At 45.6% G+C, this 25,010-nt stretch overlaps 1 protein-coding gene across 2 annotated transcripts in view; it reads right to left on the bottom strand.

Annotated features, from left to right (window-relative positions):
• LOC139278844 (plasmanylethanolamine desaturase 1) overlaps positions 1–25,010 on the bottom strand; it is a 176,746-nt gene that overhangs the window by 44,590 nt on the left and 107,146 nt on the right. For both annotated transcript variants that reach the window (XM_070898037.1, XM_070898038.1), the window contains one exon: positions 16,694–16,838. In XM_070898037.1, coding sequence (XP_070754138.1) covers positions 16,694–16,838 — 145 coding nt within the window. The remainder of the gene's footprint in view (positions 1–16,693; positions 16,839–25,010) is intronic.

Here is a 25,010-nt window from a genome sequence, read left to right as displayed (position 1 = left end):
ACAGTGACCCATCACATGGTATTACAGTGACTCATCTCATGGGTCTCCAGTCATCCTGGTTAACCCTTACCACTGGATAAAGGCCAAGCTCTCTCAAACCCGTGTGGTGGCTGATGTGCAATGGTCACCACATGTTAAAAAAATCCACGCACAGGCATCTTCCACCCCCTCAATTGGAGTTCAGGACTGGAACATCAGGTCCTTCATTGAAACATCCATGAACTCATGTGGAAGCAAGTCATCCTTGTTCAAGGGACCGCCTATGATGATGATGATGATTATAGTGACCCATCTCATGGTATTACAGTGACCCATCACATGGTATTACAGTGACCCATCTCATGGTATTACAGTGACTCATCTCATGGTATTACAGTGACTCATCTCATGGTATTATAGTGACCCATCACATGGTATTACAGTGACCCATCACATGGTAGTACAGTGACTCATCTCATGGTATTATAGTGACCCATCTCATTGTATTAGTGACCCATCTCATGGTATTATAGTGACCCATCTCATGGTATTACAGTGACCCATCACATGGTATTACAGTGACCCATCACATGGTATTACAGTGACTCATCTCATGGATCTCCAGTCATCCTGGTTAACCCTTGCCATTGGATAAAGGCCAAGCTCTATCAAGCCCGTGTGGTGGCTGATGTACAATGGTCACCACATGTTAAAAAAATTCACGCACAGGCATCTTCCACCCCCTCAATTGGAGTTCAGGACTGGAACATCGGGTCCTTCATTGAAACATCCGTGAACTCATGTGGAAGCAAGTCATCCTCGTTCAAGGGACCGCCTATGATGATGATGATGATGATGATGATGATGATGATGATTATAGTGACCCATCTCATGGTATTACAGTGACTCATCTCATGGTATTACAGTGACCCATCTCATGGTATTACAGTGACCCGTGTCCATGCAAATATTATATAATTTTGATAAACTGACGACTTCAAATAAACTCACTGTTCATGGGCTGCATAATTGCTACATATTGTGTAAAAGAAGATCTGGAACAGAACCAGAATTGTTCAGGATCATCTACACTCATAGCCAGCAAAAATATAGCATTGCTTGTTTGAAGTCTGATTACATATAAATGAAAGGTTTTATAAACAATCTGGAATGGCTGTGAGCACAAACAATCTGGAATGATGGCAACATGATGGTCCTCCTGTTGAGCATTTGGATGGGTTGTGAGTGTCACTGCAATGACGGCAGCATGATAACCCCCACTGCGTATTTGGAATGAATTGTGAATGGCTTTTATATCTCTCTTTGCCTTTTCTTTCAAGCAGATGGTGATGCAGGGAACCCCAGCTACCCAACACTTTGTAAATTAACATGGATACAGTGGAATAAAATTAAATAAAATGGAATCTGTCGTACTCAATATTTACTGAGAATATTCTTTAGTCTTGTATTCTACTGCTTATTTAATGAGTTAAAACCATTGCTGTGCCCATTCCAAAATCAGATTTTGACAGAATTCTCTGTATGCTTTACTTGTAGACCCCACCAGAGATGGCATAAAATGAAGCAACACTTATAAATTTGAAATCTGGTGGTGGTCAAGCACAGGCTGCGCATCACCAGAGGATGTCGGGTAATCAAGACAAGCTTCATAATCTCCTGGACCATGATATATCGCCATGATTCAACAACAACTGCATTTACATAGTGCCTTTAAGGTAGAAAAACATCCCTAGGTGCTTCACAAAATTTTTGTGATACTGAGTATATTGGGTCAGAAGCACAGCTTAGACTCAAATAGCGCGCCATAATTGCAAACAGTCTGGTTCAACCTGAGGCAGTGGGTCGGAAGGGGGATGATATCATTGGCATGGGTATGGAGTGTGTAAAGGGGGCTGAAGATGATGGCTTTGGTCTTCTCAATGTTTAATTGGAGGCAATCGTAAGAAGGTGGACGAATTAACTGCACAAGCTGCAATTAATGAATAAGATATAATTGGCATCACGGAGACATGGCTCCAGGGTGACCAAGGCTGGGAACTCAACATCCAGGGGTATTCAACATTCAGGAAGGATAGACAGAAAAGAAAAGGAGGTGGGGTAGCGTTGCTGGTTAAAGAGGAAATTAACACAATAGTAAGAAAGAACATTAGCTTGGATGATGTGGAATCTGTATGGGTGGAGCTGTAGAACACCAAAGGACAGAAAACGCTAGTGCGAGTTGTGTACAGTCCACCAAACAGTAGTAGTGAGGTTGGGGACAGCATCAAACAAGAAATTAGGGATGCGTGCAATAAAGGTACAGCAGTTATCATGGGCGACTTTAATCTACACATAGATTGGGCTAATCAAACTGGTAGCAATAAGGTGGAGGACGATTGCCTGGAGTGTATTAGGGATGGTTTTCTAGACCAATATGTCAAGGAACCAACGAGAGGGCTGGCCATCCTAGACTGGGTGATGTGTAATGAGAAAGGAATAATTAGCAATCTTGTTGTGTGAGGCTCTTTGGGGAAGAGTGACCATAATATGGTAGAATTCTTTATTAAGATGGAGAGTGTCACAGTTATTTCAGAGACTAGGGTCCTGAACTTAAGGAAAGGTAACTGCGATGGTATGAGACGTGAATTGGCTAGCATAGACTGGCGAATTATACTTAAAAGGGTTGACGGTGGATAGGCAATGGCAAACATTTAAAGATCACATGGATGAACTTCAACAATTGTACATCCCTGTCTGGAGTAAAAATAAAACGGTGAAGGTGGCTCAATCGTGGCTCACAAGGGAAATTAAGGATAGTGTTAAATCCAAGGAAAAGGCATATAAATTGGCTCGAAAAAGCAGCAAACCTGAGGACTGGGAGAAATTTAGAATTCAGCAGAGGAGGACAAAGGGTTTAATTAAGAGGGGGAAAAGAAAGTATGAGAGGAAGCTTGCTGGGAACATAAAGACTGACTGCAAAAGCTTCTAGAGATATGTGAAGAGAAAAAGATTAGTGAAGACAAACATAGGTCCCTTGCAGTCATATTCAGGTGAATTTATAATGGGGAACAAAGAAATGGCAGACCAGTTGAACAAATACTTTGGTTCTGTCTTCACGAAGGAAGACACAAACAGCCTTCTAGAAATACTAGGGGATCGAGGGTCTAGTGAGAAGGAGGAACTAAAGGAAATCCTTATTAGACGGGAAATTGTGTTAGGGAAATTGATGGGATTGAAGGCTGATAAATCGCCAGGGACTGTTGGTCTGCATCCCACTTAAGGAAGTGGCCCTAGAAATAGTGGTTGCATTGGTGATCATTTTCCAACAATTATCGACTCTGGATCAGTTCCAATGGACTGGAGGGTAGCTAATGTAACACCACTTTTTAAAAAAGGAGAGAGAAAATGGGGAATTATAGACCGGTTAGCCTGACATCAGTAGTGGGGAAAATGTTGGAATCAATTATTAAAGATGAAATAACAGCACATTTGGAAAGCAGTGACAGGATCGGTCCAAGTCAGCATGGATTTATGAAAGGGAAATCATGCTTGACAAATCTTCTAGAATTATTTGAGGATGTAACGAGTAGAATGGACAAGGGAGAACTCGTGGATGTGGTGTATTTGGACTTTCAAAAGGCTTTTGACAAGGTCCCACACAAGAGATTGGTGTACAAAATTAAAGCACATGGTATTGGAGATAATATACTGATGTGGATAGAGAACTCGCTGGCAAACAGGAAACAGAGAGTCGGAATAAACGGGTCCTTTTCAGAATGGCAGGCAGTGACTAGTGGGGTGCCGCAGGACTCAGTGCTGGGACCCCAGCTATTTACAATATACATTAATGATTTAGATGAAGGAATTGAGTGTAATATCTCCAAGTTTGCAGATAACACTAAGCTGGGTGGCGGTGTGAGCTGTGAGGAGGATGCTAAGAGGCTGCAGGGTGACTTGGACAGGTTAGGTGAATGAGCAAATGCATGGCAGATGCAGTATAATGTGGATAAATGTGAGGTTATCCACTTTGGGGGCAAAAACACAAAGGCAGAATATCTGAATGGCGGCAGATTAGGAAAAGGGGAGGTGCAACGACACCTGGGTGTCATGGTACATCAATCATTGAAAGTTGGCATGCAGGTACAGCAGGCAGTGAAGGCGGCAAATGATATGTTGGCCTTCATAGCTAGGGAATTTGAGTATAGGAGCAGGGAGGTCTTACTGCAGTTGTACAGGGCCTTGGTGAGGCCTCACCTGGAATATTGTGTTCAGTTTTGGTCTCCTAATCTGAGGAAGGACATTCTTGCTATTGAGGGAATGCAGCGAAGGTTCACCAGACTGATTCCTGGGATGGCTGGGCTGACATATGAGAAGAGACTTGATTAACTGGGCCTGTATTCACTGGAGTTTAGAATGCTGAGAGGGGATCTCATAGAAACATCTAAAATTCTGACGGGACTGGACAGGTTAGATGCAGGAAGAATGTTCCCGATGTTGCGGAAGTCCAGAACCAGAGGGCATGTTCTAAGGATAAGGGGTAATCCATTTAGGACTGAGATGAGGAGAAACTTCTTCACAGAGAGTTGTTAACCTGTGTAATTCCCTACCGCAGAGAGTTGTTGATGCCAGTTCATTGGATATATTCAAGAGGGAGTTAGATATGGCCCTTACGGCTAAAGGGATCAAGGGGTATGAAATGAAAGCAGGAAAGGGGTACTGAGGAAATGATCAGCCATGATCTTATTGAATGGCGGTGCAGGCTCGAAGGGCCAAATGGCCTACTCCTGCATCTATTTTCTATGTTTCAATTTTTCTATGTAGCTCATCCAGGACTGGATGTCAGACAACACAGTGTCAGTACTGGGGCCTTAAGAGGTGGTGGAGGGGTAGAGCTAAATGTCGTCAGCATACATGTGGAAGATGACCATGTCATCAAAAATAAATCGAAAATAAAAACTGTTTCGCAATATGTAGTGTGTCACTGAACTCTTAAAACCAAACTTTTGAGTGCAGTGTTTACATTTTAAAAGTAACACATGATCTAAATTTTACATGTCAATTTTATCAATATAGGGATACATCTCAATCCTGCACATTCCAAAGAAGGCTGCGTCTTTATAGGGGTACTGATAACTACAGTTGAATCGTTTCATATTCTAGATGTAAATTTTTGAACTTTGAAAGAAAACAGCCTTTTCCTCCAAACGTCTAGCTAGCAATTTCCATTCAGTTTCCTTTAGAATACCAGTGAGTACTTAGGCTATGAAGAAGAGAACCAGATTAAATTGTCTGCAGCTTAAAGCTTTCACCCTGGCATACTTTAAGAATCACAATATTGGTAGAAATAAAAATCAATGGAATTTACTACACGGTAAGATAGCTTTAAAAATAAAGATTCCAAAACATAGGTTTTACTAAACAGTGAAAATTAAACAAGATTAGTTTAATAAAACAGGTCTGTTGCAGCTTCTAAAGCAATAGTACAAAATATTAGATCTCATCTTGGTCGACAAACAGACGTGCTCGACTATTAGTTGCGGCTTAATTCTTTCTCATGATTTTGAAAGCAAGCAGACTCTTATCCAAAAATGCAGGCACTCCCAGTTGAGACCCTGGCCCAGAGATAGCAGTATGTTTGCCTGGTGCTACAAATACTATGTAATTTTTTGGCAACAACATCAACATTTTTAGATGTTTTAGTAGCTAAACTATTATGAGGTCCACAGCTGCTGCCAAGTGTTATGTACCATATTAGGATAGTAGTCAAGCCCCAGAAATACAGCTGCATCTGGCACAAAGCTTCACAAATGATTTCTGACCTTTAAAGTGGCCATGGGTTAAAGTTTGCCTGGATTTCTGGTGGAGTCATGATTTGGCCAGCTGCCCAATTAGGAAGCTCTGGACCCCAGTATCAATATTTGCAAATTTATTATCCCCAAATAACTAGGACAAGGTTAAAAAAAACAACGCACAGCTTCTCTATCAGGTGCTTACAAAAGGAGTCTCTAGCACAATGGGAAATATTCCTTTTAACAAAGAAATACTTGCAATGCCAAAAGCATTGTATTTCTCTTCACCTGCTTCCCCAAAACTCTTAACCAGTGGGACCCTGCAGAGCCCTACCTTAACACCCAAAGTCCAATCCTATCTCCACAGCCAGGGACATAGGAGAAAAAGCTGCATGCTAGATCGGTGCAGTGCGCAATCACTAGTGCACCCTGCAAAATTATCGGTGCTCACAGACAGTAAACCAGCTGGCTTCAAACAAACTAACACGGACACCCATATCTCCAGCTGCCAAACCTCGACCAGATTTCACTTACGACAACCCTCTACAACACTGGCCCAAAGGAAAACAGCAGCTTCCCAAGCTTAGGAGGTGAATGCTAAAATGTCCATGTGCTCATATCCTGTCACTTGGTTGACACCCTCCACTGATCACAGCAAAGTTGCCAATTTACTCAAAGGAAACAGTACGTCCCCAATGATGCTGGAAATGATATTCGCCCCTTGCACTTGGAGAGGACCCTTTATTCCTTGATCCAACTGAACCCCAGAAATCCGAGAATATAGGGAGAGAAATTCAGTATCATCCCGTTTGGGGTGGTAACTTTTGAAATTGTGAAATTTTAGCGCCAGATGCTAATGATTCTGAACTTCTACTAAATTGGGTGTTAGCACCCCAGAAAGGAAGTGGAGTGCTAAATCAAGCACTAATGACTTCAGTAGGGCGCTACAGGGGCACTACCAGCAGAGCAATAATGACTTCTTTGTGCAATGCATTCAGCAATAATCCTTTACACTGGCTCATTCCAGCTCTTAAAGGGGAGGTTGCATCATTGTGCAGATGCTCATTTTCAGCATTGCTGGCTCTGAAGGCAACCTGCGAGCAACTTAATTCCTTGATGGCAATGGCTGATCCACATCCCAGGGAGAGAGCTCGCGCTTCACAGATGTGGCAGTGGAGGCTGGAATGGAGAGGAGGGAGGAAGTGCTGTTCCTGGCCGCTGGAAGGAGGCCATTGCCCCAGGTCTTCAGGGCAATGTGGAGAGAAAGTGGCCCAGGAGGTCTCGGCCAGTAGTGTGGTGCAACCCAGGCTGACAGTGCCGGAAGAAATTCAATACTCATTCAGGTGATTATGAGTACATGCTTCAACAGGTCCTACATACCAGCATCTAAACTTCAGTCTGTACACATTGCATAAAGCACCACACCCCCACCAAACATCTGCACCTACTCAAACTCACATCCATATCACACAGCTTGCCTACAATCACAGCTATTCAATGATGGCAGGTATATCTCCCAAACACATAGCCGGACCCTGACTCTCTCACATTAGGTTAAGATGGCCCACATTAGGAGCAGGTGATACTCGTCTCCAGCAGCTCTCAGACCTTGAGACACGAGTGCTACAATTCATTGACAGCAGGGGGTGGGTGCTGTAGCCGTTGGCAGCATCGACCCCATTGGGGGCGACAACGGTATCTTCATCCCCTCTCTTTTTCTCATCCCACTTGGCCCTCACATCACATCCTTTATCACTTCCCAGTTGCTGATAACGTTTGCATTCCTTGCTCCATTCCTGCCCCCCTGCCCTCACCTGAACTTTATGCTTTCAGATAATCAGCAACCAGATGAGCAGCCTGTCCCAGAGCCTCACACAGAGTGAGGAAGAAGGAGGAGGAGGAACAAAGCACCATGCCACTGCATTTCTCACCCGCAGGCACAAGCTCAGATACTGGTACAACCGTGATCTTTGGAAGCAGATTTAGTAGAGTGGTCTGCACTGGGTGATGCACTCGATACGAGCGGGCTACAGCAAGGCCAAGGGGAAAGGGTACCTTGTGAGCCAGCTCCCTGGAGGGCGGATTCTGCTGCTCAGGACTCAAATGAGGACCTCGATGGGGAGGTATACATGTGAAGGGTGATGGCCATGTACTCTGAGATGATAGGTGCAAGGGTGCCTAAGAGCCTCTCAGCAAATGGTAAGAAGTGTAGAGGAGTCCACCTCCAACATTGCACAGAGCTCTGCGCACACCACGGAGCACATTATTTCCACTCTGCAGAGGATGGTGGACTCCCAAAGAGATTGTGCGGACCCAGACCTCCATGACGCATGTCATGGGCGACGTGACAGCTTCCATTGCAGCATAGGCAGAAGCCACGCAACGTCTTAGTGCTGTAATGCAGAGAAAGATTGCTGGCATCGAAGCTCAGACTGCTTTCATGCAGTCTCAGCTGGATGCTACGCAAGCTCTGGCTGCTGCCATCATCACTGGTTCCACCACAATCCACCGGGGATCTCAATGTCACAGCAGGCCACCAATCTGTGATCCATCAGGTTGGTGGCGATGCTGAGGTGCTGCCTCGGGGAAGTGGCAGTGGGTAGGTGGAACAGGAACCTGCTGTCCTCTCTCAGGATGACAGCATTCCTGAGCCCACCACTGCCACTCTGCTATTGCACTTGCCGCTGCCTCTCATCCAGTCGGCCCAGACTGCCGCCACCCAGCCTGAGGTGATGCAGTCTACTGCCAGGCCTTCCAGACCCAGAGCTGGTCGAGGGCATCCTGCAAGGTCATCTGTAGTCTCTGGCACCGACACTCAGCAGCCTTCCACCAGCCCTGCTGCAGCCATTGGGGAGACATTATGTGGGAGCAGTAGAGTAGGAAAAGAAACTGTTACGAGGGGAGGCAAGGGCTTGCATAAGGGTGATTAGTCACTATTGTTGTTGTGTATATATGTGGTTAATGTTTTTGGATAAATTTATTACTGGAATGTTGCACATTTGATGGTGTCTCTCATTTCAGTTTTGGGGTGTGGTATGGAATGACAAATTTATACAATAATGGGGACATGCTGAGCAACCGGGAAGTGACCTGGAATTCATTGGAACCGAAGTCTGATGAGGCGGTTACAGACCACCCTTCCACGAGGCCAACTGAGTGGCAGTCTCCTCTGTCGCTCCTGTTCCTCCTCGTCCTCATCCTCCTCCTGAGGTGGTGGAGCTATGTCGGGTGGCAATGGCTATGCCCTCATGATGGCCAGGTTGTGCAGCATGCAGCAGACAACAACGAAAAGGGACACCCACTCAGCCGAGTATTGGAGGGCACTTCCTGAGTACTCTGATGGTCTGCTCAATGATGTTCCTGGTAGCAGCATGGCTGTCATTATATGAGTGCCGGGCACGAGTGTTGGGGTTGCAGAGGGGAGAGCAGAGAGTCCTGGTCTCCGACTAGCCAGCCACGAGCTTGATGTGATGGCTGGAAGCGAGCTGGCATCATGGCTGCTGCCAGGAGAGCAGGCATTGACACTGAGGATTCACCGTGTGTGGTCACACACCAATGGCACATTCATTGAGTGGTAGCCTTTGCAGTTATGGAATACCTCAGCATTGTTATGCGGTGCCCGGAAAGCGACACGGGTGCAGTCAATGGCGCCCTGCACCAAGGGGAAGGCTGGCAAAGCCACATGTGCACTTGTACTGCTTCTCTCTGGTCATGGGCAAAGAAATGTAGTCCCTTCTCCTTCTGTACAGAGCCTCTGGGAGCTCGCGGCTGCAGCAATGGACAACAAACTGGGAGATATTGGAGATGTCGCCTGTTGCATACTGGAAGGATCCACTGACATAGAAATTGAGCGCGATGGTGACCTTGACTGCCACTGACAGAACCGTGGTCACCCTGGTCTGAGGCTCGAGGTGTGGCTGCAGGAGGTGGCGAGCTCTGTGACCACGTCTTTGCTGAAGCACAGACTTTGAACACACTGTTCCTCAATGAAATTCATGTAGGAGAACAGCTGCCAGAATACCCTGGGTGGGTAAGGCCTCCTGTTGAGAGCCCTGTTGGCCCTCCTACCTCTGGCCACATTTTGCAATCTTTCTCTGTGCCTCAGATGTTGATGCTGGAGGACTAGGTTCAGTGCCCATGTGACCCCATGAAAGGATCCAAATATTGCACTTTCAAATTTCCCCTCAATGAAACTCAGGAACTTTTATGAGCCAGAACACTCATTAAACTCAAACGCTCAAATCGGTCAAAAGGCCTGTTTGCCTATGTGAAAGTAACAAGCCAGCATTGTTGGCTAACTAAAACGAAACCAGATGTTGATGTCTTTAAATAGCACTCCTCCAGCCGACATCTGACAAAGCCACCTCCTCTACCTGTCGTTAACGGCAGGTGCACAAGCGGGGGGAGGGGGGCAGAGAGGGAATTTAGTATCCGGTGTGCTACAAGGGCATTGTGTGAGGCAATGATGTCACGATCTCCGGGCGCAGGAAATCGGGGCACAACCTCTTACTGACGCCATAAAACTCCTGCTGAATTTAGCCCCCCAGAGGCGCTATGGAACCCAATTTCACTCCCATACTATTTAAATCCACAGTGCTCTGTGAAAACACAACCACAACCATCTGTACTGATGCACTTCTCTTGGAAGTAACTTGCAATCAAAATGTATGATGGCTTTATAAAATATAAATGCGAATACAAAGTCTGCAAAATACAATAAAATGTTTACTTCCAGAATAGCCCAGCTTGATAGGCTTCTTCCAGACTGTTCCAGCTCATTGAATCATAGAATGGTTACAGTATGGAATAAGGCCCGTCGAACCCGTGCCGACACTCAGCTAGTCCCACTCCCCTGCCCGCTCTCGGTAGTGCTGCAAATTCTTTTCCTTCAGATACTTATCCAACTCCCTTTTGAAAGATAAAATGGAGTCTGCCTCCACCATCCTTTCAGGCAGTGCATTCCAGGTCATAAACACTCGCTGCATAAAAAATGTGGTTCTTCTGCCAATCACCTTAGTGGTGGCTGGTGTGCCACAGCCAACACACTGTGGGCCCAAGTTTGCCCAGGAGTTGTTACCTCATCAAAAAATTCGATCAAGTTGGTTGAACACGATTTGCCTTTAATAAATCCGTGCTGGATTTCCTTAATTAATCCACCCCTATCCCAAGTGACTATTAATTTTGTCCCTGATTATTGTTTCTAAAAGCTTCTGCACTATCGAGGTTAAACTGACTGGCCTGTATTTACTAGGCTTATCTTTACTCCCTTTTTTGAACAATGGTGTAACATTTGCAATTCTCCAGTCCTCTGGCACCACCATGTCTATGGAGGATTGGAATATTATGGCCAGTACCTTACTGTTTTCCGCCCTCAATTCCCTCAGCATCCTAGGATGCATCCCATTCACTCCTGGTGATTTATCTACTTTAAATACAGCCAGCCTTTCTAATACCTCTTCCTTATCAATTTTTATCCTATCAGTGTCTCCACTACCTCCTCCTTCACTATGTCTATGGCCCCATTCTCTTTCTTGGTGAAGACAGATGCAAAGTACTCATTTAGTACCTCAGCCATGCCCTCTGCCTCTATGCACAGGTCACCATTTTGGTCCCTAATCAGCTCACCCCTCCTCTTACTACCCTTCTACTATTTATATGCCTATAGAATACTTTTGGATTATCTTTTATGTTGGCTGCCATTCTATTCTCATACCTTTCTTTGCCCCTCTTAATTTCTTTTTCACTTCTCCTCTGACCTTTCTATATATCGCCTGATTCTCAAATGTATTTGTAACCTGACATCTGTCATACACTCTCTCTTTTTCTGCTTCATCATAATCTCTATCTGTTTCGTCATCCAGGGAGCTCTGACTTCAGTTACCCTACATTTCCCCCTCATGGGAATATACCTCGACTGTACCCAAACTATTTCCATTTTAAAGGCAGCCATTGTTCCACGGCAGTTTTGTCTGCCAATCTTTGATTTCTGTTTATCCGGGCCAGATCCGTTCTCATCCTATTGAAATTAGCCTTCCCCCAGTTAATAATTTTTACTCTAGATTGCTCCCTGTCCTTTTCCATTGCTAATCTAAACCTTATGATTCTATGATCACTGTTCCCTAAATGTTCACCTACTGACACTTGCTCCACTTGACCCACATCATTCCCCAGAACCAGATCCAGCAATGCCTCCTCCCTCGTCGGGCCGGAAACATACTGATCAAGAAAGTTCTCCTGAACACACTTCAAAAATTCTTTCCCTTCTCTGCCCTTTACACTATTATGATCCCAATCTATATTAGGATAGTTGAAGTCCCCCATTATCACTACTCTATAGTTCTTGCACCTCTCTAATTTCTCTGCAAATTTGCTCCTCCATATCTTTCCCACTATTTGATTGTCTATAGAACCTAATAGTGTAATGGCGCCTCTCTTATTTCTTAACTCTGGCCATATAGATTCTGCCCTTGACCCCTCCAGCACTGTAACATTTTCCTTAACCAATACTGTTACACCACCTCCTATCTTTCCTTCCCTAACTTTCGTGAACACCTTATAACCAGGAATATTTAATACTCAATCCTGCCTTTTTTTGAGCCAGGTCTCAGTTAATGCCACATCATCATATTCCCATGTGGCTATTTGTGCCTGCAGCTCACTTACCTTGTTTACTATGCTTTGTGCATTCACATACATACACTGCAAACCCATTTTAGACCATCCTGTATTCTTTAGTTGAACCCCACCTAATACCTTACTATTTCTTTGAGAATGTAACGAACATGGTGGATAAAGGGGAACCAGTGGATGTGGTGTATTTGGACTGCCAGAAGGCATTTGACAAGGTGCCACATAAAAGGTTATTGCGCAAGATAAAGGTTTCCGGGGTTGGGGGTAATATATTAACATGGATAGAGGATTGGCTAACTAACAGAAAACAGAGAGTCGGGATAAATGGTTCATTCTCTGGTTGGCAACCAGTAACTAGTGGGGTGCCACAGGGATCAGTGCTGGGACCCCAACTATTTACAATCTATATAAACGACTTGGAAGAAGGGACCGAGTGTAACGTAGCCAAGTTTGCTGATAATACAAAGATGGGAGGAAAAGCAATGTGTGAGGAGGACACAAAAAATCTGCAAAAGGACATAGACAGGTTAAGTCTGTGGGCAAAAATTTGGCAGATGGAGTATAATGTTGGAAATGGTCATGCACTTTGGCAGAAAAAAATCTCAAAGAGAAAGTTATTATTTATATGGAGAAAGATTGCAAGTGCCGCAATACAGCGGGACCTGGGGGTACTTGTGCATGAAACACAAAAGGATAGTATGCAGGTACAGCAAGTGATCAGGAAGGGCAATGGTATCTTGGCCTTTATTGCAAAGGGGATGGAGTATAAAAGCAGGAAAGTCTTGCTACAGCTATATAAGGTATTGGTGAGGCCACACCTGGAACACTGCATGCAGTTTTGGTTTCTATATTTACGAAAGGATATACTTGCTTTGGAGGCAGTTCAAAGAAGGTTCACTAAGTTGATTCCGGGGGTGAGGGGGTTGACTTATGAGGTAAGGTTGAGTAGGTTGGGCCTCTACTCATTGGAATTCAGAAGAATGAGAGGTGATCTTATCGAAACATATAAGATTATGAGGGGGCTTGACAAGGTGGATGCAGAGAGGATGTTTCCACTGATGGGGAAGATTAGAACTAGAGGGCATGATCTAAGGGGCCACCCATTTAAAACAGATGAGGAGAAATTTCTTCTCAGAGGGTTGTTAATCTGTGGAATTCGCTGCCTCAGAGAGCTGCGGAAGCTGGGATATTGAATACATTTAAGACAGAAATAGACAGTTTTCTTAAACGATAAAGGGATAAGGGGTTATGGGGAGCGGGCATGGAAGTGAAGCTGAGTCCATGATCTTATTAAATGGCGGAGCAGGCTCGAGAGGCCGTATGGTCTACTCCTGCTCCCATTGTTATGTTCGTATGTTCTTATTTCTTACTTTAGTGTTCTCTACTTCTCCCAATCCTTTGAGCATTTTATTTCCCAACTCATTGTACCGAACGTCCAGCCAGCATAGATCACACACACATGCGCACATACACACTCTCTCAGTACTACACTAAGGCGTCAGCCTATACTAGGTGCTCAAGTCTGTGGAATAGGATTTGAACCCAGAACCTATTCCAGCGCATGGGGCCTAGGTGGCTGAAAGCACTTCTACTAATGGTGAGGCAAAGGGAAGAGGATGCACAAGTGGCCAGAGTCAGAGGAAACAAGGATTCAAGAAGGCGGGCGGCGGGGGTGGTTATAGCACTGAAGCAAATTTTTGCAGGTAGGGTTAAAATCTGGGCTTTGATGTCACCGGGTCGCACCGTGTAGATGAGAAAGAGGTGGGAACCTAGAGTTGACGATGCAGGGGTAGAAAGAGAATCCACTGTTAGAGATGCTTTGGCTACGGTCGGATGGAACCAAGCGAAGTTCCATCAAGTCGTGCAATTAAGGAGAGGCAGTCCCATTAAGTTCGACAATGGATGGTGTAATCGACCATGTCAAAGGCTGCAGTAGAGATGAGGAGGAAAAATCATCCCCAGTCACAGAGAATGTTGTTCATATTGAAGGATTTTGGCCTTTTCAAATGAATTTTTCATTTGCTAAAGAAGCAGAATTTGGTTCAACAAGGATGGAACACAGAACTATTAGACTGGACTGTTTAAGACGCCATTCTGGGAAGGTCAACTGAGTTTGAAAGGTATTATTATTGCTTCAGACTTTTAGAAGGCCAACTGAGACAGTGTACTTTCGTGGTTGATAAGGGGCGAGGTAGGAACCTAGAGTTGACGGTGCAGGGATAGAAAGAGAATCCACTGTTAGAGAATGGCAGGATAATAACCAGCTGCCATTACAGACAAGAAGAAAAAGATAAAGCCTATCTAGGCCTTGAAATTCTGTGGGAAATTGTCAGACATCAGAAGCTGTAGTATCAGCTTGTTTGATCCATGTGAGAGAGAGAGAGAGAGAGAGAGAGAGAGGGAAAAGTATCAGCAGCCTGTTTTTTTCCAGCGTGAACGGTATAAGATCAGCCATTCTAAAGTGAAAGGAGAAGCTAGTCCAGGAAGCAGACCAGAAGAACACCAAGAACATTGTCAACAAAGAATTAACCCCCAATACAAAAGCAAAATATTGCGGATGCAGCAATAAAAACAGAAAATGCTCGAAATCTCAGCAGGTCAAGCAGCATCTGTGGAGAGAAAGCAGAGTTAACGTTTCGGGTCAATGACCTATCGTCAGAACTGGAGTGTGTTCAGAAAGAACATATTCTTGACAAGCACTGAAAAGGGGGGAGGGGGGGTGAAAAAAGAACAAAAGGGAAGGTCTGTGATAGGTTGGAAGACAGGAGAGAAGAGAGACAACAAAAGGGATGATGGCCCAAATTCAAATGGTAATGCCAGGAGTTAGAAAAACATTAGTCAAGATAAGGTGTGAATGGCAGGATAATAACCAGCTGCCATTACAGATAAGGAGAAAAAAATAAATAAAGCAACAGGCTCAGGGGTGGGGGGGAGAAAGGGAGCCAAAGATTGGCAGCAGCTACTCTCTGAAATTGTTGAACTCTATGCTGAGTCCAGAAGACTGCAAAGTGCCTAAACGAAAGATGAAGTGCTGTTCCTCGAGCTTGCGTTGAACTTCATTGGAACAGTGTAAGAGACCGAGGACGGAGAGGTCAGAGTGGGAATGGAGTGGAGAATTAAAGTGACAGGCGACCGGAAGCTCAGGGTCACACTTGCGGACTGAACGGAGGTGCTCCACAAAGCGGTCACCCAATCTATGCTTGGTCTCCCCAATGTAGAGGAGACTACATTGTGAGCAGCGAATACAATGTGAATTGAAAGTACAAATAAATCGCTGTTTCACCTGTAAGGAGTATTTGGGGCCCTGGATTAACCCCTCAGTCTCCCAAGGTAGAAAAATTTAACATCTCAGCTTTGAGTTATACTACTGACTTAAGATTGCATGCATCTCTATCTGTAAACCTGCTGTGTTTTAATCTTAATGAAACCATGTGTTAGAAAAGTTTTAAACCTTGCTTGATTTTACATTTTATTAGGGAGAGTTTTTAAAAAACTACAATGTCTTTGGGTTAGGGCCGTTTCAGTGCTGTATGTGGGTGGTTTGGAAACCCAATTGACAGGGTTTAAATAGTGTGCTACAGGAAGAGATGGGCATGGATCTGGGAGATGGCAAAACATTCAAGAACTTTGGAGAAGAAAGGAGGTTGGAGATGGAGTGGTAGTTAATAAGAACAGAGAAGTTGAGGGTGCATTTTCTTGAAATGAGGCTGATGAGGACAGTATTGAAAAGGGGGGGAGGCGGTGGGGATGGTGCCGGAGAAGAGGGAACCACTTACAACATCTACTGCCATGGGGGGGGCCAGGAAGGAAAGTTGGGTGGTCAGCAGTTGAGTGGAAATGGGGACGGGGGGGGAAAGGGGGGGAGGGCAGGAGGTTGATCTCATGGGTGAGATGAACTTAGAGAGGGCATGGGGGTAGGGGGGGGGGGGTGAACAATTAGGGAAGAAAATAGAGAGAGGCCAGAAGACAGGCCTTTGGTCTGGGAATGTTTGGCAAGGTGAGCAAGTAGAAGTGAGAGGGAGGGGGGAGGGGAGCAGCAGAGGCAGCTGCATGAATGGCTGCTATCTTGCTGACATGGTAATCCACAAGCTCCTCATATAGATCAGGGATAAACCTGGGAACTTATTGTTCTGACCAAAACCCTTCTAACTGCTGTGCCAACAAGCTCCTTGCAATTGGATCAGTGGGATACCTGTAACTCTAATTCTGGAATTCAAAACTTTAGTGCTCATGAAATTGAAGACTTTTTTGTCCAATTAAAGGACGGGTCACAATAAAGAACTGTATAATCTCACCTGGACTGTTGGTGATAAACCTGTAGGTCATGTGGGCCAGTGGAATAATGGTAAACATACAGTTATCTCCATTAGTCTCAATGAAGTCGTGCCTGGTTATTGCAGTTGGATCAATATGATGTTCTCGAAAAGGTCTTATAAATGCCTGTACACAAGCAAAAAAGAAACTGCATCAGGAAGCTTGACTTTTACTGTATGTATTACATTGAAATTACATTTAACCATCATCAAAGATTAACATGTACATTTGAAGTATGTGTAGATCACTTGTTCCAATGATGACCTGCTTAGAAGGAAAGGTAAGTTGCTTGTCACAAATAATAAATTATGTTTGGAAGCATTTTTGTCAATTTGGCGCAAATTAGTGTAATATGAAATACAACATGTTACAATTATGTGCCCAGTGCCTCTAGGCAGCAATGGGTTCCAAGAGGATCGCCCGCCCATCCCATCCCCAACATCATCATCATCATAGACAGTCCCTCGGAATCGAGGAAGACATGCTTCCACCCCTGAAGTGAGTTCTTTGGTGGCTGAACAGTCCAATATGAGAGTCACAGACTCTGTCACAGGTGAGACAGATAGTCGTTGAGGGAAGTGGTAGGTGGGACTGGTTTGTTGCACGCTCTTTCCGCTGTCTGCACTTGATTTCTGCATGCTCTCGGCATTGAGACTTGAGGTGCTCAGCGCCCTCATGGATGCACTTCCTCCACTTAGAGTGGTCTTGGGCCAGGGACTCCCAGGTGTCAGTGGGGATGTTGCACTTTATCAGGGAAGCCATTTCCAGTTGACACTCAGTCTGTGTTCAACAAATATTGTGGTATTAGTGATGACTGGGCTAAATTTGTATAGATAAGAACATAGAACATAAGAATTAGGAACAGGAGTAGGCCATCTAGCCCCTCGAGCCTGCTCCGCCATTCAACAAGATCATGGCTGATCTGGCCGTGGACTCAGCTTCACTTACCCGCCCGCTCCCCATAACCCTTAATTCCCTTATTGGTTAAAAGTGTGAAAAGATGTGAAATAAAAAGAGTAAATGCTGGAAATACTCAGCAGGTCAGGCAGCATCTGTGGAGAGAGAGGAAGAGAGTTAATGTTTAAGTTTGATGACCTTTCTCTCTCCACAGATGCTGAGTATTTCCAGCATTTTCTGTTTCTATTTCAGATTTCCAGCATCCACAGTATTTTGCTTTTGTATTAGTGTATAGATGTGAACTGGGCAGGCCCCACTGTAATTTCCAGGGTCAGCCTAATTAAAATATTTGGGTGACATCCAGATGCTAGGAACACCCTAGATTCAGAGCTCAACTTCTAGGAACGAGTGTGATTCTGCAGGATTTAAAGACCTGCAGTAGCTTAAAGGGCAGGCACACACAATAACAAACGTGTAACATCGCAACAAAGTTTTTGAGGAGTAATGTCTGGCAGGTGTGAAGGAGCAGGTTTGCCATTGCAGTTGTGGGCGTGTTGATGGATGAAGTCAAGCAGAGAAAGAAAGCTCTGTTTGGCACAAAACAGTGTGGGGCCCCAAGGAGAACAGCACAGGGGCACTGGAAGGAGGTAGGCATCAATCCTCCAGAGCCAGGACGGTGTCCTTTACAACCCCAGCAATCACTTGGCCATCTTCCGTCACATACATCCTTACAGGCATTCACCCCACTAAAAGCCTCACTTGGACTGAGGCATCATTCTGCCATCACACACATTATGAGCTACATGCTGACTTAGGTTTTATTACACATCATGGAAACAAAAAAAAAATTCTCACATTCTTTTTCAAGGGCAAGATATGCGCATAAAAACAAGAGTGAGCGCTGTGGCAGATGGTGGACATCCAAACCTCCGCACTCTCACTCCCTATGAGGAGGAAGCTCCGCTAAATCTGGGGAGGAAGGCCACAGTGGGAGTCAGAGATAGGGAAGTAAGAGGGCCTTTGCCAGCTGCAAGCTCCTGATAACATTCTGCTTCTCTTCCTACTGCACTCTGCATTACCCGTCAGCAAACTGCATGATAAAACGTTACTCCTTCTACTGAAAGTGGTGCGAGAACTTTGCTTCTCTTGTCCTCTTTCAGTCGTGCCCAAAGATGAATTACACCTCGTGCATTCAGCCTTGCCAGCACTTCAGAGCATGTGCCATCACTAACTCACTCATCAACCCAGAGACATCCATCCGAGACGAATTAGTCAGCCAGAGCAGAGTACACACACAGGAACAGCTGTTGGCAACAAGTGGACAAAAACATTATTGGCCAGAGGGCCAGGATACGCCACCACTTGACCGAAGAGGATTTTAAAGGAAGGATGTTAGAGAGCAGCAAATGAATTTGCAGGCACTAGGGAGCCTTGGCAGATGACTGATCGAGTCACTACCTGCATATGGTTGGAATCGCACTCCACTGCCTCCCTACTGTTTTCCCGGGGCTGGTACCATCACGACATACTGCACTTGTGCATGTGGCTGTGTTTCCTGCCATTTGCAATTCAACAACAACTTGCATTTATATAGCACCTATAATGTAGTAAAATGTTCCAAGGCGCTTCACAGGAGCATAATCAGAAAGAAATTGCTACCGAACTAATGGAGGAGACATTAGGACAGGTTTTCAAAAGCTTTGTCACAAAGGTAAGTTTGACAGGGTGAGATGAAGCAAAGCAGGGGGTGGGGGAAGTAGGAGTGGAGCATAAACACCAGCATAGATCTGTTGGCCCAAATGTCCTGTTTCTGTGCGTGACCAAGCGGTGTGCAGGTGGCGACACCAAGGCGCGTCATATTGCAAACACCGACCCCACGGAGGTCCGGTCAGCATGGCGAGCAATCGTCTACCATGGAGGGACAGAGAGCTTGATTTCTCTGTGCAAAGAGACAGTTGCGATTGGTCACGACCTTATCCAGGGGTTCGCGGGATTCTCTGCGAACTGGAGCCAGTTCTCTGTGAACTGGAGCCAGTTTCCAGCATCCTGGAGCGAGTTCTGCATGAACTTCTCCAACTGGTCTTCTGAGCAGTCACAGACTGCAAGGGAGACCTTGGAGGCTATTTGGCAGCAGACAGCCGCAACCAATGCCCTACGGCATGCGTTGCTGGCTCGACACGGCGCTGCACCCCAAGGTGTCGTGTCTGCTCGCAGTGAGACCCCAAGCACACAAGTGAGTACAGAGGACACAGTTCCACCTGACTCGAAAGTGGAGCTTCAGGCTTCCGCTTCCGCTCCGTTACCTCCACCACGGCAGGAAGTCTCGACATCCCACTCTGCACAACGTCTTGGTGTCGGTCTGCGTAGACCATAACGGGCGGATGGGGTGAGAACACGGATGGGACTGGACCTGGAGGGAAACGTGGCCGCAGGTAGGGAGGGGGGCGTTTTTTCACAGTTTGTTCACTTGTTCTTGTTTTGTTACTTTTGTTAGTTGTTAAAGGTTAGTTGTAAATTGTTAAATGTTTAAGATTTTTGTGTATTTGAGGGAAGAGTTGGTGCGGGGGGCGGGGGGGTTGGAGGGATAGTTTTTCAATTTTTATTTGCCTTTTTGTTAATAAAATTTTTTTCTTTAATTCAATAAATTGTGCGTGTCTTCTCTCTTATTTACATTAGTTATCAACTGTACAGATGTTATTCCATATCTGTTCATTCTTTTAATATACGAGTACTTTAGTAACACTTCAGTAACACTAAAATAAGCATAAGTTCTGATGCTAGGCCATTGCAGGCAAGACCTAAAGGACACCTCAAGCAATTAAAAGTGTTGATTAACCCCAACTGTAAATCAACATCTGAAAAGTCTACATTTAGCGAGTGGAACCCCTTTCCAAAAAGTACTCACTGTCTGTGCCTCCCTGGTCATTGTGAAGCTCATGAAGTCCCTCCACGAGAGTAAAGAGCTTCAGTCAACTGGCAAATGCAGCTGTGTGTAGCGTGCTGATGTGTGATTGTAATCTCTCAACAATATCTAATCACTGTACTCTGCACTCTCCAACAATATCAGTAAATAAATTCACTATGTAAAAGCTTCTTAATAAATTCAATATATAAAATATATATAAAATCTTCTAATAAATTCTAACCTATTCACCAAAAACAACGTTATAACACCTATATAAAAAATTACAGCTCTCATTACATTCTATTATATAAAACCCATTTACTAAGAATAATGTAATACCTAGATGAAAAATTACAGCTCTCAGTAAATTCTACTATATAAAATCTATTTACTAAAATTAACATAATAAGACCTATTTATATTCCCTGTCCCAATATTCTGAGTACAACTAACTCTCTAATTAAATCACAACTAATCCTCCACTCTTCTTCTGAAGTAAAAATGGCATCCGTAGTGCCCATTTTCCTTCTCTTAGGCCCAGAAAAAGCAACTATTTCTCAGCACTCTTTTGGGCCTTGCATCGGCCCAGCGAAGTGCATGCTAGATGCTGAAATTTGGGATGGGCCTTGTGTGGGCTATAATTTCAGCGATCTTCTCGACGATCAAAGTGGAAACTTAGGCACCTGTTGTTCGGGCGATATTTTGGGCCTAGTTTCCACTTTTTGCTCAAAATGGGCAATAGAGGTCTGTTTTGGGCCATAAATGGGCGATGTGAAGTGGAAAGTTTTATGTTTTAAAGAGAGTCTTAAAGGAGGGGAGAGGTGGAGAGGTTTAGGGCGGGCATTCCAGAGCTTAGGGCCTAGATAGCTGATGGCATGGCTACCAATGGTGGTGTGAAGGAAGGAAGTGGGGGAATGGACAAGAGGCCAGAGTTGAAGGAATGCAGAGTTTTCGGAAGGTTGTAGGGCTGGAGGTGGTTACAGAAATGGGGCGGGGTGGGGAGAGACCATGAAGGGATTTGAACCCGAGGATATCAAAATGAAGCCAGGAGCCAATGTAGGTCAGCAAGCACAGGGGTGATGGGTGATTGGGACACAAGAGAGGACACAGGCAGCGGAGTTTTAGATGTGATTAAGTTTCTGGAAGGTGGAAGATGGGAGGCCGGCCAGGGGAGCATTGGAATATGAGACCACAGGTAATAAAAATATGGATGAGAGTTTCAGCAGCAGATGGGCTGAGGCATGGGCGGAGTTGCACGATATTAGGAAGGTGGAAGTCAGCGGTCTTGGTGATGGAGAGTATATGGGATCAAGCTCAGCTCAGCATCAAATAGGACAGTGCGGTTGTGAACAGTGTGGTTCAGCCTCAGACAGTGGTCAAGGATGGGGGTGGAATCTTGGTGAAGGAACTGAGTTTGTGACAGGGTCCGAAGACAATGGCTTCCATCTTCCCAATGTCTTAATTGACGGGAATTTTGGCTCATGCAGGACTGGATGTTGGACAACCAGTCTGACAACATGGAGGCAGTGGGCGGTTCAAGAGAGGTAGTGGTAAAGTAGAGCTGTTAGTGTACATGTGGAACCTGACATTGTGTTTTCAGAAGATTTCGCTGAGGGGTAGTGTAAGAAATAGGAGGGGGCTCCAGAGGTAGCAGTGTGGGGGGGAGGAAGAGAAGCTATTGCAGGAGATTCTCTGATTACTACTTGACAAGCAAGAGTGGAACCAGGTGAGGGCAACCTCCCTCAACTGGACAATGGTAGAAAGGCGTTAGAGAAGGATAGTGTGGTCAACCATTTCAAAGGCTACAGACAGGTTGTCATGTATTCAACTATCATTGTAACCCATGTATAAGCTGACCTAAGTTGTACACCTTGAGAACATTGACCACAAGGGGGTGAACTTGTGGGAGGCACTCCTAATCTGGACTTTCAGGTATAAAAGGGGAAGCTCCACCCACCTTCATCACTTGAAGTCTTGGTAATAAAGGTAACTGGTCACAGAGTGACCTTCTCTCAAGTATGGGCCTCGTGTGCATTTATACTGTATAGTAACGACATATCATTGGTGACGAGAAACTGGGATTTAAACCACACGAGCATGGCCAATAGCAGCACAGAAGAGAGGTACTGTGTTGGTGAAGATTGGGACGACTTTATTGAGAAACTACAGCAAAGTTGTGTCACTAAGGAATGGTTGGGACAGGATTCGGCCGACAAACGCAGGGCTCATCTCCTGACAGTTTGTGGATCCAGAACGTGCTCCCTGATGAAGGATCTTCTAGCGCCAGAGAAACCGGCAGACAAGACGTTAGAAGAGTTCAGTAAGTTGATCGGGAAACACCTTAAATCAGCGAGCAGCATGCACATGGCAAGACACCGGTTTTACACGCACTGGCGGCGAGAAGGGCAAAGCATTCCAGACTTCGTGGCAGATCTCCGGCGACTGGCGAGCCTATGTAAGATCACAGATGCATGCAGAGCAGAGATGCTGCAAGACTTTTTTTTATTGAGGGCATCGGGCACGCTGGGGTTTTCAGGAAACTGATTGAGACCAAAGACTTGACCTTGGAAGCGGCGGCTCTGATAGCTCAGACATTTATCTCAGGGGAGGAAGAGATCAGAAAAATGTATGACAAAAATCTTGGCTCAAATGTGGCAAACGACCAGGGAGTCAACATTGTTAATGCGGCACACAGTTCTCTAGGCAGACAAGGGCAATCGGACATGCCCTAGCATGTAGTTGAACCCAAAGGGGGAATTTAACAGAGACAATGGCTAGCTGAACGGCGATTCATGCCATCGCAAGGGACAATGCGGCCAGTAATGGGGCCATCAACACCTGTTAATGGTGCGCTTAAGGACAGTTACAGAGACAGTCAGAGACGATCGACTGGTAATGGACCTTTTTTTTCCAACAATGGGGTCTCAAGCTCATGCTGGAGGTGTGGAGGCAAACACCCAGCCAGAGCTTGCAGGTATCAGCAATATACCTGCAGAAACTGCAACGTCAGTGGTCACTTGGTGTGTATGTACAGGAAGCATGCAGCCAGGTTGATGTACGAGGAGGACGGGCCCGATGTAAGCCCTACAAGGCCAAATGAATACTGGGGGAAATTGCTGGAAGCTGAAGTTCAGCGAGTTCATGTGGAGCACATATACAGTTCATATACCAGGACACCACCGATAATGATGAAAGTGCTCCTCAATGCCATCCCAGTATTAATGGAGCTAGACACGGGGGCCAGCCAGTCCCTGATGAGTATCAAACAGTTCGAAAGGTTGTGGGTGTCCAAGGCCAGGCGGCCAAAATTATTGCCGATTGATGCACAGCTACAGACATATACAAAGGAGATCATTCCGGTGCTAGGCAGTGCCACGGTAGTCGTGACCCACAAAGATTCGGAGAACAGGTTGCCACTCTGGATTGTCCCAGGGGATGGTCCCGCACTACTGGGGAGGAGTTGGCTTGCTGTCATGAACTGGAAATGGGGCGATGTCAATGCAATTTCTTCTGTGGAGCGAGTATCATGCTCACAGGTCCTGGACAAATTTGACTCATTATTTCAACCCGGCATCGGCACTTTCATGGGGGCCAAGGTGGTGATCCACATAAACCCGGACGCCAGGCCAGTACACCACAATGCCAGAGGGGTGCCATAATGCGGGAAAAGATAGAATGCGAATTGGACCGCCTGCTGAGGGAAGGCATCATCTCACCAGTCGAATTCAGTGACTGGGCAAACCCGATTGTGCCGGTGCTCAAGGCGGATGGGTCGGTCATGATATGTGGCAATTACAAAGCCACCATCAATCGGGTGTCACTCCAAGACCAGTACCCGCTACCGAGAGCGGACGACCTCTTTGCGACGCTATCTGGTGGCAAACCTTTTTCAAAATTGGACCTGACCTCAGCTTACATGACCCAGGAGCTGGCGAGTGAGTCGAAGAAGCTGACCACCATCACGACACACAAGGGGTTGTTTGAGTATAACAGATGTCCGTTCGGGAGTCGTTCGGCCGCCGCGATCTTTCAGCGAAATATGGAAAGCCTCCTCAAGTCGATTCCAAGGACGGTGGTTTTTCAAGACGACATCCTCATCACGGGTCGCGATACTGAAGAACACCTCCACAACCTGGAGGAGATGCTACGCAGACTGGACCGGGTAGGGCTGCGACTGAAAAAGGCGAAGTGCGTCTTCTTAGCTCCGGAGGTAGAATTCCTGGGGAGGAGGGTAGCAGCAGACGGGATCAGTCCCACTGCGTCCAAAACGGAAGCGATCCAGAGAGCATCCAGACCCCGTAACACGACAGAGCTGCGTTCGTTCCTGGGGCTCCTGAACTATTTTGGTAACTTCCTTCTCAAATTGAGCACGCTGTTGGAGCCATTACATGTGCTCCTACACAAAGGTCGCGATTGGGTCTGGGGGGGACAGCCAGGAAAGGGCTTTTGATAGAGCACGCAACTTGTTATGCTCCAACAAATTGTTAACGTTATAT

This window comes from Pristiophorus japonicus, chromosome 13 (assembly GCF_044704955.1).
Source record: "Pristiophorus japonicus isolate sPriJap1 chromosome 13, sPriJap1.hap1, whole genome shotgun sequence".
Lineage (NCBI taxonomy): Eukaryota > Metazoa > Chordata > Chondrichthyes > Pristiophoridae > Pristiophorus > Pristiophorus japonicus.
Note: the sequence above shows the minus strand (reverse complement) of the source record. Positions and strands in the feature narration are given on the sequence as shown.